The sequence below is a fragment of the Schistocerca cancellata genome, chromosome 7 (assembly GCF_023864275.1).
Source record: "Schistocerca cancellata isolate TAMUIC-IGC-003103 chromosome 7, iqSchCanc2.1, whole genome shotgun sequence".
Classification (NCBI taxonomy): Eukaryota; Metazoa; Arthropoda; class Insecta; order Orthoptera; family Acrididae; genus Schistocerca; species Schistocerca cancellata.
In genome coordinates, this window is record NC_064632.1 from 611,412,420 (window position 1) to 611,430,906 (window position 18,487).

The window sequence follows — 18,487 nt, forward strand, 5'->3', positions numbered from 1 at the left end:
ATTTTAACACCCAGGTACTTAGTTGAATTGACAGCCTTGAGAATTGTACTATTTATCGAGTAATCGAATTCCAATGGATTTCTTTTGGAACTCATGTGGATTACCTCAAACTTTTCGTTATTTAGCGTCAACTGCCACCTGCCACACCATACAGCAATCTTTTCTAAATCGCTTTGCAACTGATAATGGTCTTTGGATGACCTTACTAGACGGCAAATTACAGCATCATCTGCGAACAACCTAAGAGAACTGCTCAGATTGTCACCCAGGTCATTTATATAGATCAGGAACAGCAGAGGTCCCACGACGCTTCCCTGGGGAACACCTGATATCAGTTCAGTTTTACTCGATGATTTGCCGTCTATTACTACGAACTGCGACCCTCCGGACAGGAAATCACGAATCCAGTCGCACAACTGAGACGATACCCCATAGGCCCGCAGCTTGATAAGTCGCTTGTGAGGAACGGTGTCAAAAGCTTTCCGGAAATCTAGAAATAAGGAATCAACTTGAGATCCCCCGTCGATAGCGGCCATTACTTCGTGCGAATAAAGAGCTAGCTGCGTTGCACAAGAACGATGTTTTCTGAAATCATGCTGATTACGTATCAATAGATCGTTCCCTTCGAGGTGATTCATAATGTTTGAATACAGTATATGCTCCAAAACCCTACTGCAAACAGACGTCAATGACACAGGTCTGTAGTTGGATGGATTACTCCTACTACCCTTCTTAAACACTGGTGCGACCTGCGCAATTTTCCAATCTGTAGGTACAGATCTATCGGTGAGCGAGCAGTTGTATATGATTCAGATTATTACCAATAATCAGCAGCTTTAACTAAGTTAATACTAGGCAGAAATCCAATCTGCATTTGGATTGCACATCCTTAACTCTTATGCAGAAAGATGTGCAGTATACTACTGCATCCATTTTCAATAAGCTACCACAAGAACTCAAAAATATTAGCAGCAGTCCATGTGCTTTCAAATCGAAGCTAAATAATTTTCTCATGGGTCACTCCGCCTATTCTCCCAAGGGCTTCCTTGAAAAATTAAGCTGATTCCTGTTTATATTGTTGATTGCATTTACATAAACCTATGTTGTAATTTCATGTACTGATGCGTTCTATGACCTTTGAGATTTGCTCCTCAATTTGATCTTATGGAACTAAACGTGTAAAATAAAAAGATAAAAATAAAAATAAGACATATTGTGAATGAGGAAACAGAAATGTACAGTAATAGTATTGTAGATTTTAATATTCTGCTGAAGTCCTGCACAAAAACAGTGTATAAAAGCAGTGAGATTACGGTTGTCCACCTCTGGCTAACAGAATCACTTTCAGCTTTAGATTGGGACTGGATCAATGCAGCCACAGTAGCACAATAGATGTCATCACTAACGAAAATTAAGGAAAAGCAGAATGAGGAATTCAGCTGCATTTCACAAAACATGGGGAAAGACATAAAACAACACAACATACCATTAACAACATGACGGCGAGAAACACTGGTATGGAGGCAATGTAGGCACTTAAGAAGGCAGTGGATTATTTAAGTTCATTTTATTTTTATACAGTGGAGATCATTTTTACCAGGTGGATGGTATCGTAAGGGGAGCTCATCAGCTCCTGTTATACCCAATCTGTTTTTGGTATCTACACACTACAGGTTAACATGCTCCAGTGCAGAAACATTCTGTTTCGAGGACCTTCATGCATGTTAGAAACCATTTCAGATGCTGAAAATATGCCGAAAGAATTGAGCCAGTTATGGAAGGTATTCAAGGAAAATGAGTACTGACAAATTACGCAAGGCTTTTCACCAACGATTTGTAAGTAGAAAATGCCAAGGAGAATGTGAAGCAGCTCATGTTTTTGTCGTAGTGTGGCTCAGTCATGTGAAAGATTAGCCAGTTTCTAAACAGACATAAAATCAACGCAGTCTTCAGATCTCCAGCATAAGTTCACAAACTTGAGAGGCTCATGAAAGAAGAGGTGTGCCTCAAAGCACCAGCCACATTCAAAATACCATGTGGATGTGAACAATTTTGTGTCCGACAGACTGTTTACACAATTGAACTTGCCATATAGAACATGATAAACCTGCAGTAGCAGAACATGGTCTATGAAACAACAAACCGAATTTTATTCAATGAGACATCTATCATTAAATGCATAAATGATTTCTGGGATAGTGTTATAAAAAAACTGACAGAGATAAAAATTTCAGATGATTACCTGAATAAAGATGATGGTCTGCAGCTAAGCACAGCTCAAGACCCAGCTATAAGAAGGCAGGCAGTGATCTTGCAACAAAAACCTTACCTTATATGAGGCTCAACTGTGCACCAATGTCGTCACGAGTGGTAGCACAGCTATTTAAGGATGGCAGCAGCAAATCAAATGATAGTCACCATAGGACAATGACCAAGGAGCACTTGGCCAAAGGCTCATGGATATTTAACCAATTGGATGCTTGAGAAAATTTTATCTAATGCTGATCCACTTCTGCCAACCATGGCATTGTTACCACACACACAAAATGTGTATTAGCCAATACTATCTTAATGTAATGAGATATTGTAGGAAATAGCCACTTGGAGAATTAGACTTAATATGACATAAATACTCAGGAAAAATGAGTATCTGTAAATAATGACTTGGGATATCAAAAAGATTATTGTAAACGTGATTGAAACATGACTACACAGAACCAAGTATCACAGAAAATACACAAGAAATTTGTACAAGACAATAAACATACTCTGAACTGTGAGTTATGTTGGTTTCCAATGGTAGCATATGAAGGATTCTAATATATTGTTTTCATTGCAGTGTAATAATGTCATTAACTACAAAAATGAAATGGCTGTCACTTTTTTTCATTGTCCTATGTGAAATACTGCATTGTTGCTACTGCACTGATCATAATCAGTCAATATTATTTTGAGAAAATAAGAAGAACTAATGATGTCATTAAAAATTTGTCCAGTTTTCAAGCACACACATTGAAAAATTCTCTCTCTCTCTCTCTCTCTCACACACACACACACACACACACACACACACACACACACACACACACACACAAACCTGAGTTATATTTTTCCACACCCCCTGCAGTACGGGAGAGTGATAGTTTGAAGACCCTACTGTCATTGGTAGACAGAAATTTTGTGATACTGAGGCATCCTACAGTCCAAGTTTAGCAACTGACAAAGCAGGATATGTGCAACGTGTATCCATCACAGGTAAGTGAGCACGATTGCTTAATGAATTCTGGCTCTATGCATATGATGAATCCATCCCATCGAGATGGCACAGATGATGTTTAATGTACTCATGACTTAATTTTAGGTGTGTTATTGTTATATAAAATTTTCATAGTACAGTTTGTACCGTGTATCAGTAAAATGCAGATCTCTGTGTGTTTTTACTTTAGTGATGTCCTCTGGCAGTATTACATATTTTCACTTGTTTTTTAACGCTACCTTGAACTTGATTGCAAAATCTGAGCAACGGACCTTATCATACTTATGAGTGTACAAGGTAATTGCTTCTTGACTACCCTAAGCAACTGCTTCGTTCACTAACTTGTCAGCCATTTCATTCCTGTGAAGGTCACGATGGCCTTTTACCTGTACAAAAATAACTTCATTGTTCTTCCTATATGTATTCCACACATTAGAATATCTTCTACACCAGGGAGTTGTTTGCATAATCTCCTGCAGTTGAGACACAGGAAGATTCATTCACAATACAGGTTCATCACAATCTGGGTCACTGTCTCATGTCAGGCCTGTTGTATCTTGCAGTACATTGATGGCTATTTCGCATCCCTCTATTACTGTATTAACATGTGCTGCCCATTTTGATGTATGATCTATGGTTAACCTCAGCTGCTTTCTTAGCTTTATGACTGGGATCTTGTATGTTCCCAAGCTGGTACTTTCGTTTTGAGGAATTCTATGGCGAATGTATGTAGACGATTTCCTGTTGGACAATGATATTGCTGGCTGTTTCTGTGTAGCCATGCAGGTAATTTCGTGGTATGAACACGTGTCTAGATTCCTCCTCTCAGTGCGAATGTATAAATTTTAAGGACAACAATTATTGGCCATAACTCCCTGTGAGTGAGTTGTATATATGTTAAATAACAGGAGTCACAATACGGCCCCCCTTAATCAGGAAATCACTACAAGCCTTCAGGCCAACAGTTTCAAACCACTCCTGATCATTAAGTGTTGGTAGGACAGGAGGTCCTGTATACTGAAACATAAATTGATCAGGAACTCCTCACGTAAGTAATTTAATTATTATTATGGGTATAGATACATTATGAAGTATTTAGATGTAGGGATCATAGGCATATGTGATTATACAGGGTGAGTCACCTAACGTTACCGCTGGATATATTTCGTAAACCACATCAAATACTGACGAAATGATTCCACAGACCGAACGTGAGGAGAGGGGCTAGTGCAATTGTTTAATACAAACCATACAAAAATGCACGGAAGTATGTTTTTTAAGACAAACCTACGTTTTTTAAATGGAACCACGTTAGTTTTGTTAGCACATCTGAACATATAAACAAATACGTAATCAGTGCCGTTTGTTGCATTGTAAAATATTAATTACATCCGGAGATATTGTAATCTAAAGTTGACGCTCGAGTACCACTCCTTTGCTGTTCGATCGTGTGTATCGGAGAGCACCGAATTACGTATGGATCCAAAGGGAACGGTGATCGACCTTAGGTACAGAAGAGACTGGAACAGCACATTATGTCCACATGCTAACACCTTTTTATTGGTCTTTTTCACTGACGCACATGTACATTACCATGAGGGGTGAGGTACACGTACACACTTGGTTTCCGTTTTCAATTACGGAGCGCAATAGAGTGTGTCCCGACATGTCAGGCCAATAGATGTTCAATGTGGTGGCCATCATTTGCTGCACACAATTGCAATATCTGGCGTAATGAATGTCGTACACGCCACAGTACATCTGGTGTAATGTCGCCGCAGGCTGCCACAATACGTTGTTTCATATCCTCTGGGGTTGTAGGCACATCATGGTACACATTCTCCTTTAACGTACCCCACAGAAAGAAGTCCAGAGGTGTAAGATCAGGGGAACAGGCTGGCCAATTTATGCATCCTCCACGTCCTATGAAATGCCCGTCGAACATCCTGTCGAGGGTCAGCCTAGTGTTAATTGAGGAATGTGCAGGTGCACCATCATGCTGATACCACATACGTCGACGCGTTTCCAGTGCGACATTTTCGAGCAACGTTGGCAGATCATTCTGTAGAAACGCGATGTATGTTGCAGTGCTCTCCGATACGCACGATCGAACACCGGAGGAGTGGTACTCAAGCGTCAACTTTAGGTTACAATATCTCCGGATGTAATTAACATTTTACAATGCAACAAACGGCACTGATTACGTATTTGTTTATATGTTCAGATGTGCTAACAAAACTAACGTGGTTCCATTTAAAAAAACGTAGGTTTGTGTTAAAAAACATACTACTGTGCATTTTTGTATGGTTTGTATTAAACAATTACACCAGCCCCTCTCCTCACGTTCGGTCTGTGGAATCGGTTCGTCAGTATTTGATGTGGTTTACGAAATATATCCAGCGGTAACGTTAGGTGACTCACCCTGTATATACTGCTATTAAGTAGTAATTACTGCAGAAATGTCACTGCTTTTGCCGCATTTCATATGACAAAACAACATCGTTTCATTACAAGTGAAATTTCTCCCAACTACTCCCTAGCTTCGTTTTCAATATTTGATTTGTTTTTATGATCATATGTTGGAGATCTAGATAATTTTCCCATGCAGTTTTTGTTTTACAGCTTCCGAGGACTTCTTTTCATACCACACACAAGGTTACCGGATTTGTATACATGTCACTTTCTGTTGTACCACTGGTTTCTCACAGGCATATTTTATTATTGCTTTGAAAATGTCGCGATGATCTCATTTGATCACCATTTGTGCTGTAATATATTTTTGTCTACGTTATCAGCTAAAGGCTCCTGAATCTGCCTTCCTGATCTCCCACTGGAGTTTGCAATATGGGAAGGTTCTGTAACTGATCATGACTGACACAGAGCAAGTAGGAAGAACCTTCTCACTCACTCAGTCCTCTGGATCCAACCCTTTCAATCTTAGTTTCTCCCCTCAGTTTTTGCTTATATTTATTTTTGTTTCATATTCTCTGTTTTATTATGATTGCAAAATGGAAAATGTGCATGAGAATAACCTAAATAATTTGTAAATCTTTTAACACTACATTTAGAACTGGTATCTATGATTAAATTTACAGTGCTTCAGCTCAGGTGATTTCACAAAGAGCATTACTTTATCTTCTTCATCACCATTATTTATTAAGTTTCATTAACTTTGTTTATAAGGATGTGTATTGTTGATATTATTACTACAGTTAACAACACAGGCACCATCAGTGACGATTCTCTGAGTAAAGCTTGAAGACTGAACTTTGGCGCACACACACACACAGTTACAGAATATCAGATAATAGTCTAATATAATGTTCGGAACAGGTTAAAGGGCAATGTCATCTTAGAGGTGTTGGAGTTCCTCACAGTGCCTGTTCCAGAGGGCAAAAGGCACAGTCCAGGTCTTGCAGAACCTACGAATTGCACGAGACAGTTCAGTGACGTAAGCTTCAAAGTTGTTGCGTCCCGTAACGGTGGCCGAGAACACGGGGAATTTATTGAGGAAACTACTGGGAAGGGATGGCCGACTCACCACACGATCCTCTGGTGTCGCATCACAAATTGCAAATCCCAGAGTGTGACAAAGGTCCAAGACAAGCAGGTTCTGTGCACCCGGGGTGGCAACCTCGACATTCTGAGCCCTGATGGAGGTAGCCCCATACCGTACACATCCGTGGAAGATCCCGACGATGAAAAACACATCGTTGCTAAAATTTTAGAGACCAGGAGAAATGATGGAGGGAGTGTCTACCCCAGTGAATAATTATGACTGCCGAATCTGTGGCAGTCTGGTAGGTGACCGGAAACTCATCGAGCTGCACATCCAGCCCCATCCTCTTCATGCTCATCAGTCTGTGTATAGTCCACTGAGATAAACGTGGAAGAGCAACACACTTCAGACTTATATCCCATTTTGGCACATGCTGCAGACTTTGCATGACAGAAGCTACAGTGCTGGAGGAGGTAATGAGGAAAGCACTGTGAGCAGGAGGGAGGGAATGCTGATGACAGCCAATAGGGAGCTCCTTATCCTGTTTGCAAAAGTGATGTTGGGCTGAGCAGCTGGTCAATGAAGACCGAGAAGCAAACACCAAAACTGGATCTCACAAGGCTGATGAGGAGCAGAGAGATTGTTCGTAGGCACTGGTGACAGGGAGGGACGAGTCCAGTAAAGGGACCTAGAGTTTGAGGAGGTCACAATGGAGGGTCTTGCTGAGTGTGAACACCTTTTCGATTACCAGTAAGGAGGCACACAACTGGCAACACTGATCGTTACGAGAGAACCTACACTCCCACAATAGGCCTCAAAGATGAGCAGAGCAATCTGTTCACAGTAGGTTTCTACAGCTAGCTTCTGGCAACAAAAAATCTTATGACAGGCTGCAGCAACGTGGATCTGGATGCGTAAGTACTCAGTAAGGGTAGCCTTTGATGTGAAGTATGGGCGGGCCCGGGACTTCAGGAGGAAGCTCCTCAATGATTTGAAACATTAGCTTATAGAAAGATGTGGCATTTGTCACCTCGTACATGCAGAAATGTTGTTTGAGCTGGGTGATGTAGCAGTACCAGAGCTGCACGTTCTGGTCACAGGGCGGGAAGGGCAGGGGCAACTGGCATGTACTGCACAATGGCAAGACAATCTGCTTCAACTGGCCTAAGACAAGAGGAGCGGACTGGGTAATGGCTTCCAGCCGTGCAATCAGCATCTCGTTAGTTTGCTACATCTGTTGGAGCAGGATGAGAACTGTGTGTGGGATGTCTTGGTTTTCTGCTCCATTTGGAATGGAAAACAGGACACCAAACAAATGCTTCCTGAAATGAGATGCATGTATCAGTCTTTTACCTCATCACCAATGAAAAATCTCCCAAAAACTTATTCACACAATTTGAAAGGACTTTGAACAAAACTGATTTGATGCCCGAATTGAAAAATGAAACAAAATTATTCTGAATATTCAAAAAATGGTAAACTTCTACCTGAAGTGTCCAGATCCAAAGACCAAAGAGTGTCAGTTTCTAGCAGGAAATTCAATCACCACCTGAGAAAAAACAGGGCGAAGTCACTACCCCTGGCACGTTTCTGAGGTAAAGCCCATGTCTAGTACATGATATGAATCATTACTGAAAAATTCTCCAATGCTGAAACGGTCATGCTGAGAAGGACCCATCCGAGAAACGTGGAAGACAGAAGGAGCTGGCAGTGAGTGACAGACAGGGCACAAGCATGGCAGCGACTTCGGACATGTACACCAGTCTTCAGCAGTTTGACGAACTGCCGGTTGCAGCCGAAGTGCATTCTCAAATGCCGACCATGAGATGATTTTCTTATTGGCCGGTTCTCTTGTTGGTGGATGCATAATGTAGTCTAATCCGCGTGTGCCACTGGCAGGTGTGCACATCAATTGCCGGCTAGGTGTGGCTACTAGTATCACCCTCTGACATCTCACCAGCTGTCTTCTTGTTGTGTTCTGAAGGTCAGCTGCTCGTAGTAAAGAGTCGCAGGAGTTTAAATGCAGTGGCTTGTGGATGGCTGCTGCCGGAGTTTTATGGAGGATGCACCACAGCGATCCACATGCTCGAAATGTAAAGGAAGTTGCTGACATGTGTACAATTCCTCTGTTTTGTGTCAAGAGTGGTCACTTGAGGCCCTCACCATGCACATAGTTCACTGTATGGCAGTTCTAAAATGATGGCCTGTAAATCCTCCTGTTCTATTCCACACTTGCCTGAGAGACGTATCTGTGGTGTCCAACAATTTTCTCTAATGAATTGATTAAAAGATTGCAACGAGTCTCGTCAGTTGCCATAGGAAGGTATCCACTCTGAGCTCTGCCATACACGTTGAGTTTATCATCACCATTTCCTTCATTACAAATATGGACAACCTGAAGTCAAACATTACTGATACAATCATCAGCATACACAGCTTTCATTCTTTTGTGGATTTCAATTTGAGGCATGTTTTCTTTGGTTAGAAACTCTATTACAGTATACTATTTCTCATACACCAACATCGTTATATTACACAGTGGTTTGTTACATGTTACAATTCAGAGTCCTCTAACAGCACAGGCTTGAAACTTGGGTCAGTGAAATGGGAAAATTGACCGAGTAATATGCATGACTTGTAATACTTCAACCAATATAGAGAACAGAACAAAAATTTCAGAGTCATTATTGTTCAGCTTGCCCTCGTATGAGCAGTTTCTTTGAAGGTCGCAGACACGCGACACAAATGAAGTGAGCAACTGAGACTGAAATACTTTGGCACACTGCAATGAAGGTCAAGTCGTCTTCATGAACCACAGGATTACTATGTACTGTCCCAACTGCAATAACTGCAATGTCCCACTGTAGCACTTCACAGGCTAGTTTATGTTACTCATCAACCCTACACTTTCTTACTGTGAGGCTAAAAGAGAAACTTATACAAAAACTGGTGCAATTTGGAAATGTTGACCCATTCAGACCCAACCTTTCTACCTCCAGTTTGAATTATGCGGGTTGAAGGGCAGTTGCTGAAATTTAAGTCCATATCAGGGCTTTCCAGATTTATTTAATAATGTGATGGCAGATGAGATTTTATCAATTTCCTGTGTGCTCCTACAACACAGTTCAGTACCTCCTTTTCCCCAAGATCTGTGACCTACTCTCTCTGACATCCCCAACTTAATCTTTATCAACCTTTGTCCTCACTAGAGGAGGGAATTCCTCTTATTCTGGTGTCTGGCTTTCCTTTTTAATCTTCTTTTTTCTCTCTGATGAATGCATGACTCAATTTTATATGAGCCTACTGCAGTACTACCATTTCATCTACTAAAGGTAAGTACTTGCCAGCACCTCTGTGTCACAAATTATGAGTTTTTTCAACTGAATTGTTCTTTGATATGTGAGATCACAGAATTTTTATGAAATTAAATTATGGACTACTGCTAAAAACACTGAAAGTGCAAAGTTTTTGTAGCCTTGACCTCATATACAAGTAATGAAACACATTTGTGAAAATTTTATAAGGGGCGATCAAAAAGTTTCCCATACAGTCCAGAATCAGTATACCAATCAGGTAAAATTGCTGTGATCTCTGACACACTTATCCCACAGAGGCACCAGGCTGAAGATATCCATTTGGTAAAACACAGCGTCCTGCTGCGTCAAGAAGTCCGTAACTACCAGTTGCACATCCCTGTCTGACACGAACTGTCAACCCTTTGCCAAAAGAAAATGATCACACAGGGAGAGTTCAGGGCAGGGGCTCCAGTGTCTCCCACTTGAGTCAGCACAAATTCTGCATTACGACATTTGCAATATGGGGACGTGCATTATCATCAAGCAGCAGCATTCCACAATGGTGGCTTTCGACAGATGTGCGGCCCCGTGCAGAGTCTTCACTGTCCAAAGGATGTCAACTGCTGTTTCTCCTTCAGCAGCCAAGAAACAAACAACAGCACACTGATCCTGTTTGGATGCTTCTGGTAACAGCATTGCCAAAGTTCAGACTTCTGCATTTACCACACGCACCTCGAAAAGATATGAATGCCACACTAACAACTTGCCTACATGTCAGTGCTTATACACAGAGGTGACAAAAGTCATGGGATATTTCCCAACATTGTATCGGACCTCCTTTAACCCAACAATTTGATGGAAGTCCCCTGCAGAAAAACTGAGCAATGCTACCTCTATATCCATCTATAGTTGCAAAACTTGCCAGTGCATGATTTTGTGCATGAACTGACCTGTTGATTACATCCCATAAACGTTTGATGGAATTCATGTCAGGTGATGTGGGTGGCCAAATCATTTGCTTGAATTTTCCAGAATGTTCTTCAAGCCAATCATGAACAATCATGGCCCAGTGACATGGTGAATTGTCATCCAGAACATGAAGTCCATGAATGGCTGCACACGGTCTCCAGTTAGATCAACATAGCCATTTCCAGTCAAAGATCAGTTCAGTTGAACCAGAGGATCTAGTTCATTCCACGTAAACATGGCCCACACTATTATGGAGCTACCATCAGCTTGCACAGTGCCTTGTTGACAACTTGGGTCTATGGCTTCATGGGGTCTGTACGACAATTAGACCCTACCATCAGCTCTTACCAACAGAAATCGGGACATATCTGACCAGGCCATTGTTTTCCAGTCACCTAGAGTCCAACCAATATGGTCACCATCCAAGGAGATGTGCTGCAGGTGATGTGCTATTAACAAAAGCACCCGAGTTGGTTGTCTGCTGCCATAGGCCCTTAATACCAAATTTTGTTGCTGACCTAATGGATATGTTTGTCGTATGTCCCACATTGATTTCTGAAGTTATTTCACACAGTATTATTTGTCTGTTAGCACTGACAACTCTATGCAAATGGCACTGCTCTCAGTTGTCAAGTGAAGGTCATCGAAACTGCATTGTCCATGATGAGAGGTAATACCTGAAATTTGGTATTCTTGGTACTCTCATGACACTGTGAATCTTGGAATTCCTGTCATGCAACCATAATCACATTGGAAATCTCTTCAAATGAATCACCTGAGTACAAATGGCAGTGTTGTCCTTTTATACCTCATGTATGCAATACTACTGCCATCTGTATATGCACATATCCCATCCCACGACTTCTGTTACCTCAGTGTAGACCTGCATTGGAGTCGCATTATGCTGCATATACACTGCAGCAAATGAAAATTTTTTGATCAGCTCTCACATTATAATGTTTATGGGATTCAAAAAATCAATGAATCACTATTGTAATATGTAGAACATTTTATATGAGGGCAATATCATCTCAGTTATGTGACTGCATTTGTGATTTCCTGTCAGAGGTCATGATTCATAGGAATAGATGGAAAGGTTTTGAGTAAAACAGAAGTGATTTCTGGCATTCCTCAAGGTAGTGTTATAGGGCCTCTGCTGCTCCTTACCTTTATAAATGATTTAGGAGACAATAAATCTGAGCAGCCATCTTAGGTTCTTTGAAGATTATGCTGTCATTTATCATATAGTAATATCATAGGAGGATCAAGACAAATTGCAAAACAATTTAGAAACGCTATTTGTGTCGTCTGAAAATTGGCTATTGACTCTACATAACAAAAAGCACTCGTCCACATGAGTACTAAAAGGAATCCATTAAATTTTGGTTACACAATAAATCAGCCAAATCTGAAGGCCGTTAATTCAACTAAATACCTAAGAGTTACAATACCAAACAACTTAACCTGTAAAGAACAAAAAGAAAATGCTCTCAGGAAGGCAAACCGAAGACTGTGTTTTATTGGCAGAACAGTCACATCGAGAAAGTTCAGAGAAGAGCAGCATGTTTTATATTATTGAGAAATACGGGAGAGAGTGCCACTGACATGACACAGGATTTTGAATGGACACCATTAAAACAAAGGCGTTTTTCATTGCAGTGGAATCTTCTCACGAAATCTGCAACACCAACTTTCTCCTCTGAATGAAAATATTTTGTTGACAGCAACCTAAATAGGGAGTAACAATCATCTTCATAAAGGGAAATCAAGAGCCCACACGGAAAGATACAGGTGTTTGTTTTTTCCATGTGCTGTTCCAGACTGGAATAATATAGAATTATTGCGAAGGTGGATTGATAAACCCTCTGCTGCGCACTTAAGCATGATTTACAGAGTATCCATACAAATGAAGATGAAACATTTGTTTCATGTTTTAGCACTTCTTTGAGGTATTCCCCTGGTGGCATGTGGTGGTCAGAGTTCACCTGCAAACACCTTTACATCACAGCAAGTATAGGACACAGCTTGCAGCAATGTGTGGACAGCTTCAGGAAAATCTCAGAGTAGATGACATTGAGAGTCATCAATGAAGAAGTTATACAGTTACGGGTATACAAACATTATTGTGAAATATATGCAGAATGATGAGGTGCGAAGGTGATCTCCACTTGGAATGTGTATCTGAAAATGACTGTGTAATACGAGTAAATGTTCATGGTCACACGGATTGGCTGAACATAATTTTGAGAGTATAAATGAAAGAATAATTAGCATAACACATGAAGATTCAAGACTATATCAACATTTTCATGGTTTTTCCAACAAGAACCTTCTTAGACTTTATGTTAATTTATGTCACATACAAGGGTACGTGCATGAATAAATAAACTGGATGATAAATCAGGCTCTGGTCTTGTTTTAGGATTCAGATATTTTGTATAGGATAAGGTAAAATAAACTGTTACATTCCTGAAAACTCACACATACGGCCATTTTTCCCAAATACAATAATAATCACACTATTACCTTCATGTTGCATATTTATTCAGTGAACAGAGTTCACGAAGCACTCTTCCATGTTGTGCTAAACACTCCCTAGGATAAATGAATCTGTAATGAGGATAATATTTTTGTTCCAAGATATAGTTGGTCACTACCATCACATATCTCAGCCCCAGTTAAGTTAACATTTATTTAGTTTCAACAAGAGCTAATGACAAACTATGTACTCGTACATTACATAGGGTACATAATGCATGGCTATGAAACTTAAAGAGATAACAAAAATCCCAAATTTAATTAATTATTCTAACCTGAAATGGTTTGTCAATTTTCTGAACAACGTCCTTTGGATGGAAGCACTGCTGCTGATACCGAGAGCTGTGGTCATAAAAGTGCACCTGGCGGCTGGACGGGTAAGATAGCATGCTCCTCCGTGATTGCCACACAGGAACTGTTCTGGGTCGAGAGTAGTGTGAAGCAGTCTCAGAACTTGTCAACTGTTCACTAATCATAGGTTGAAGCACAGATTTCTGTTCAGTGCTAGATATCTTTGACATATCTGATTTCGGGTCATTGGGCTCGCTATTCACAACTTCAGGTGGAGCTTGTTGATCTCGTACTGATCCCTTGCTGTCAGTGCCCAAAGATGATGTAGGATTTTGAGAAGATGACAACTGGTCACTGGACATGAAGTACTGATCTGATCCTTTATCCTGGCTATCTGGTGTCTCCCTGGGAATGGATGCCACATTTTGAAGGAGGACAAAAACAGATAATTTTTTTACCTTATATTCATTTTCAAAAATCAAAAACTCGTGTACTGAAATGAAGTTTAATATTATTTTTAACTACCTACCTGCTGCCGCCGCCACAATCGTCATCATCGTCATCTATCACCTCAGGAAGTTCTAGAAACTGTGGTGATTTCTTTCTTCCTCGTATCTGTTCTGTGGCCCTGAAATCTGAGTAAGAATCCTTTGGCACCTTACCAAAATCTGCTGCACTGTCCACTATATATGACTTTCCACTATATCTGGAAGATGTAGTAGGCTCAAATTCATAACAGGCAACCAGTAATTCCTCATCAGAACCTGAAGCTGAGATGAAGCTATCACTTGTGTCACCATCAAGTTGTACTAAATCTTTTGGTGTGTGTTCTGTTACCCTTGCCTGTTGTACTTTCTTAGGCCCAGTACTCATGGGCCGATGAGGTACTATATTATTTGGCGGAGCTCTCTGAACATTTACTGCAGTTGACATCAATGGTACTCTTTCTGCTCTGTAACATAAAGGTTAAATGCAGTCAGTCTGCAGTTCATAGCTTATTTATAATTAAATATGATGGCACTCATCAAACTTAAGAACTTCAATAAAATTTCAACAAAAATTTTTGTAAGTCTCTTTGCTTTCGGTAAAGGAACTACTAGCATCTATTCTGATAATTTTCACACACATGAAAAATAAACATTACTTCAGATGGAATGTTCACACAGTGTCATTAGTACGTAAACCAGGCAATATAACTTTGGAAGCTCCCATTTTAATAAGACCAATTGATAAAATTACCCTGTATACTTGTATGTTGTCCAGTTTTTGTCAGTGTTTCCAGGTATCTTTGTTGCAGCTGCTTGTGTGTTTTTAGGAGATAACCACGAGAACAAACTACGTACTTGTACATTACATAGGGTACATTACATAGGGTACATTACATAGGGTACATAATGCATGGCTATGACTAAATGTGGTGATGTTCATATGTGTGACACAGGAGAAGCAGAAACTCACACATGCGAACATATTTGTGTAAACAAATGCTACATACTGTAAAGAAGACATGTTAAGTTGCAGGGAGGCAGAAAAGACACTTACATAAAGCTTTCGGACACAGCTTCATCAGCTACAGGTGTGCTTGCTTGTGTGTTTTTCTCCTTTCCTGAAAGCATTATTTGTGTGTCTTAATTGTGTCTGTCAGCAACTTAATGTGTCTTCTTTATAGTAAGTAGCAATCTGTCTTTTCCTACATTGTTGATAAATCAGCATCTGTAACAACTTTGGTTGTGCAGAATGATTATGATGCCACTTAAAACTTTGTTCACTGTGATTTCATAGTACAATAAACATCTGTCATGAGTTGGAAAAAAAGTACCATTTACATAACTACTGTGTAAAAGTCATACTATAACCTTCTAAAGATCATATTTAATAAAAATAACTAAGAATACAATCACTCTTTTGAAAATGAGAATAAATTCTCAAAACGATGATGTAAAATGAAACTGATACATGATCCTCAGATGAAAGAATATAACAACTTGAATAAATTGCAAAAATGGTGTAATAAGATGAATGTGAATTCACATTACACTACATTAGAATGACAACATGATCATTATTAAGACTATTATTCTTCACTGTAGCAGTCTGATTCATGGTGTATGTTCCTTTGTTCTGAATGATAAATTTCTCTTGTTCAACATCTCCTCATCACTTCCTCTACTATCCTAAAAAAGGAAACTATAGTTCCGAAAGTTGGAAATGCCAGTTGTGTGTTGGCTGAGTGTGCATGAAGTGTGCTTGCTTGGATAAATGTGTGTATATTTTCTTTGCTGAGGAAAGCTTTGGCCAGTAGCTGCATGTGCAAGTCTTTTAGTTGTGCCTGTCTGCAACTCAGTGAGTCATCTTTACGGTGAGTAACAATCTGTTCTCTTCCCTTTAATATTGTTATTCCAACCTGGAGTTTCCAGTGTTTATTATTATTATCGTTATTATTGTAATTATATAATTGGAGAGCAAATGAATCTGAATTGTATTTTGTAAACTTCACTGAATCAACAAAACAAAAATACAACCACTTCATTGTTCTAGATTATCTCCTCACTTTGCTTTGCAACTTTTTGATGCCATCCTTGAAGAAAGAAGAGGGATGTGTGCGCAGCTATAGGCACATGAACTCCTCTATCGCTTCTTTGCCAGCAAGTCATCTGAGTTCCTTCTTTCAGCAGTCCAAGCATTTGGTAGTCACAGAGTGATAAACTTGGACTGTAAAGAGGATGTTCTAGAGTTGCTCTATACGTTTCCTCAGTTTTTCCCTTGGTACAGTCACAGACTGTGACCTCGCATTGTTGTGCAGAAGAAACATATTTCGGTTCTGTTGTCAGTGTCATTTTTTGCAGTATGTGACTTTTGCCTGAACCAAAAGCTACATTCATTGTTCTGCGTTAATGCCGGAAGTCGAGTAGAAAAACACTTCCAGAGACCCAAAACAGGGTTGCAAGCACCATTCCAACAGACACGCGCATTCTGGCATCACTCAGCCCAGGTTCATCTCAGGCTTGTTTCCTTGTTACAATTCTGGGATGTAATTGGGTGCACACAATCCATCGTGTGCCTTCTTTCACAAGAAACTTGATTATATGCTCGAACTGGAATAGGTACTGGTGGTAGTATGTATGGGACTGGTATTGCATCTAGGTCTGTTACAGGGATATGAGACATGAGGCAAGGGGTTGAGAGCACTTCTGTAAGGATGGACGAGGATATTGTGCAAATTTGGTGGGTGGTGCAATACCATTGTGAGAGGGGTGAGAAGGATAGTGTGTACGACATTCCTTATTTCATGGCACAACGAGAGGTAGTCAGAACTGTGACGAAGAGAATGTTTCAGTTGCTCCAATCCTGAGTAGTACTGAATCATGAGGGGACTGCTTCTCTGTGGCTGGACAGTAGGAGTTTGGGAGGTGGTGGGTGACTGGAGAAGCAAGGCACAGGAGATCTGTTTTTGTACAGGGCTGGGAGGGTAATTACAGTCTGAGAAGGCCTCAGTGAGACCACCAGTATATTTCAAGAGAGACGGTTTGTCACTGTGTATGGGATGGCCACGGGTGGCTAGGCTGTATGAAAGGGATTTCTTGACATGTAATGGGTGGTATCTGTCAAAGAGTCGGTATTGCTTGTGATTGGTATGTTTTTTATGGACGGGGGTACTGATGAAGCCATCTTTAAGGTGTGGGTCAACATTGAGAAAGGTGGCTTTTTGGGTTGAGTAGGACCAGGTGCAGCAAATGTGGGAGAAGGTGTTGAGGTTGTGGAGGAATGTGGATAGGGAGTTCTTACCCTAGATCCACACCATGAATATTCCATTAATGAATCAAAACCAGGTGATGGGTTTGCGATTTTGGGTGTTTAGGAAGGATTCCACTAGATGGCCCATTAATAGGTTGACATAGGATAGTGACATGTTAGTACCCATTGCCCTACCACAGATGCATTCAAAGATGAACTAATTGTGGGTGCGGATATAGTTGTTCAAGGTGACTAGGAAGGAGGTTGTTGGTTTGGAATACATTGAGCATTGGGAAAGATAGTGTTCAACAGCGGTAAGGCCATGAACATTAGGGATGTTAGTATAAAGGGAGATGGGATCAATGGTGACAAGCAGGGAACCATGTGATAAAGGAACAGGGACTGTAGAGAGTTGGTGGAGGAAATGGTTCCTATCTTTTATATTGGAGGATAGACTGTGGGCAATAGGTTGAAGATGTTGGTCAACGAGAGTGGAGATTCTCTCATTGGGGCACAGTAACTAGCCACAATGGGGTTCCTGAGTGGTTGGGTTGGTTGGTTTAAAGGTGGGAGAAGGGACCAAACTACGAGGTCATCGGTCCCTTGTTCCTACGGAAAGAAAGGAAAAGCCACAAGAACGAAGGGAAGGCAACAAATACTAAATGAAACAAAAGAGGACAAGAAAACAAAGAGACGCTAGAAACAGAAGAGAGTAAAACATGAAAGCCGATTACAGTGGTTGGCCAACCACGAGAATAAAAAAAGGGAAAGCCAGCCACTCTGCAACACATAAAAACCTCCAAAAGCACTAGGGTGGAGGAAACAAAGGGGCAAAGGGCACGCACTAAAACCTACATAGAAGAATAAAACCCACTCTCACGGAGAAAACGTAAAACTAAAGCT

The 18,487-nt window shown here is 40.5% G+C and overlaps 1 protein-coding gene across 1 annotated transcript in view; it reads right to left on the minus strand.

Moving 5' to 3' along the window:
• LOC126092292 (uncharacterized) overlaps positions 1 to 18,487 on the minus strand; it is a 230,263-nt gene that overhangs the window by 81,955 nt on the left and 129,821 nt on the right. Inside the window, exons 4-5 of the mRNA XM_049907811.1 lie at positions 14,379 to 14,801; positions 13,834 to 14,254 (exon numbers count right to left, since the gene is read on the minus strand). Of these exons, the coding sequence (XP_049763768.1) occupies positions 13,834 to 14,254; positions 14,379 to 14,801 (844 nt within the window). The remainder of the gene's footprint in view (positions 1 to 13,833; positions 14,255 to 14,378; positions 14,802 to 18,487) is intronic.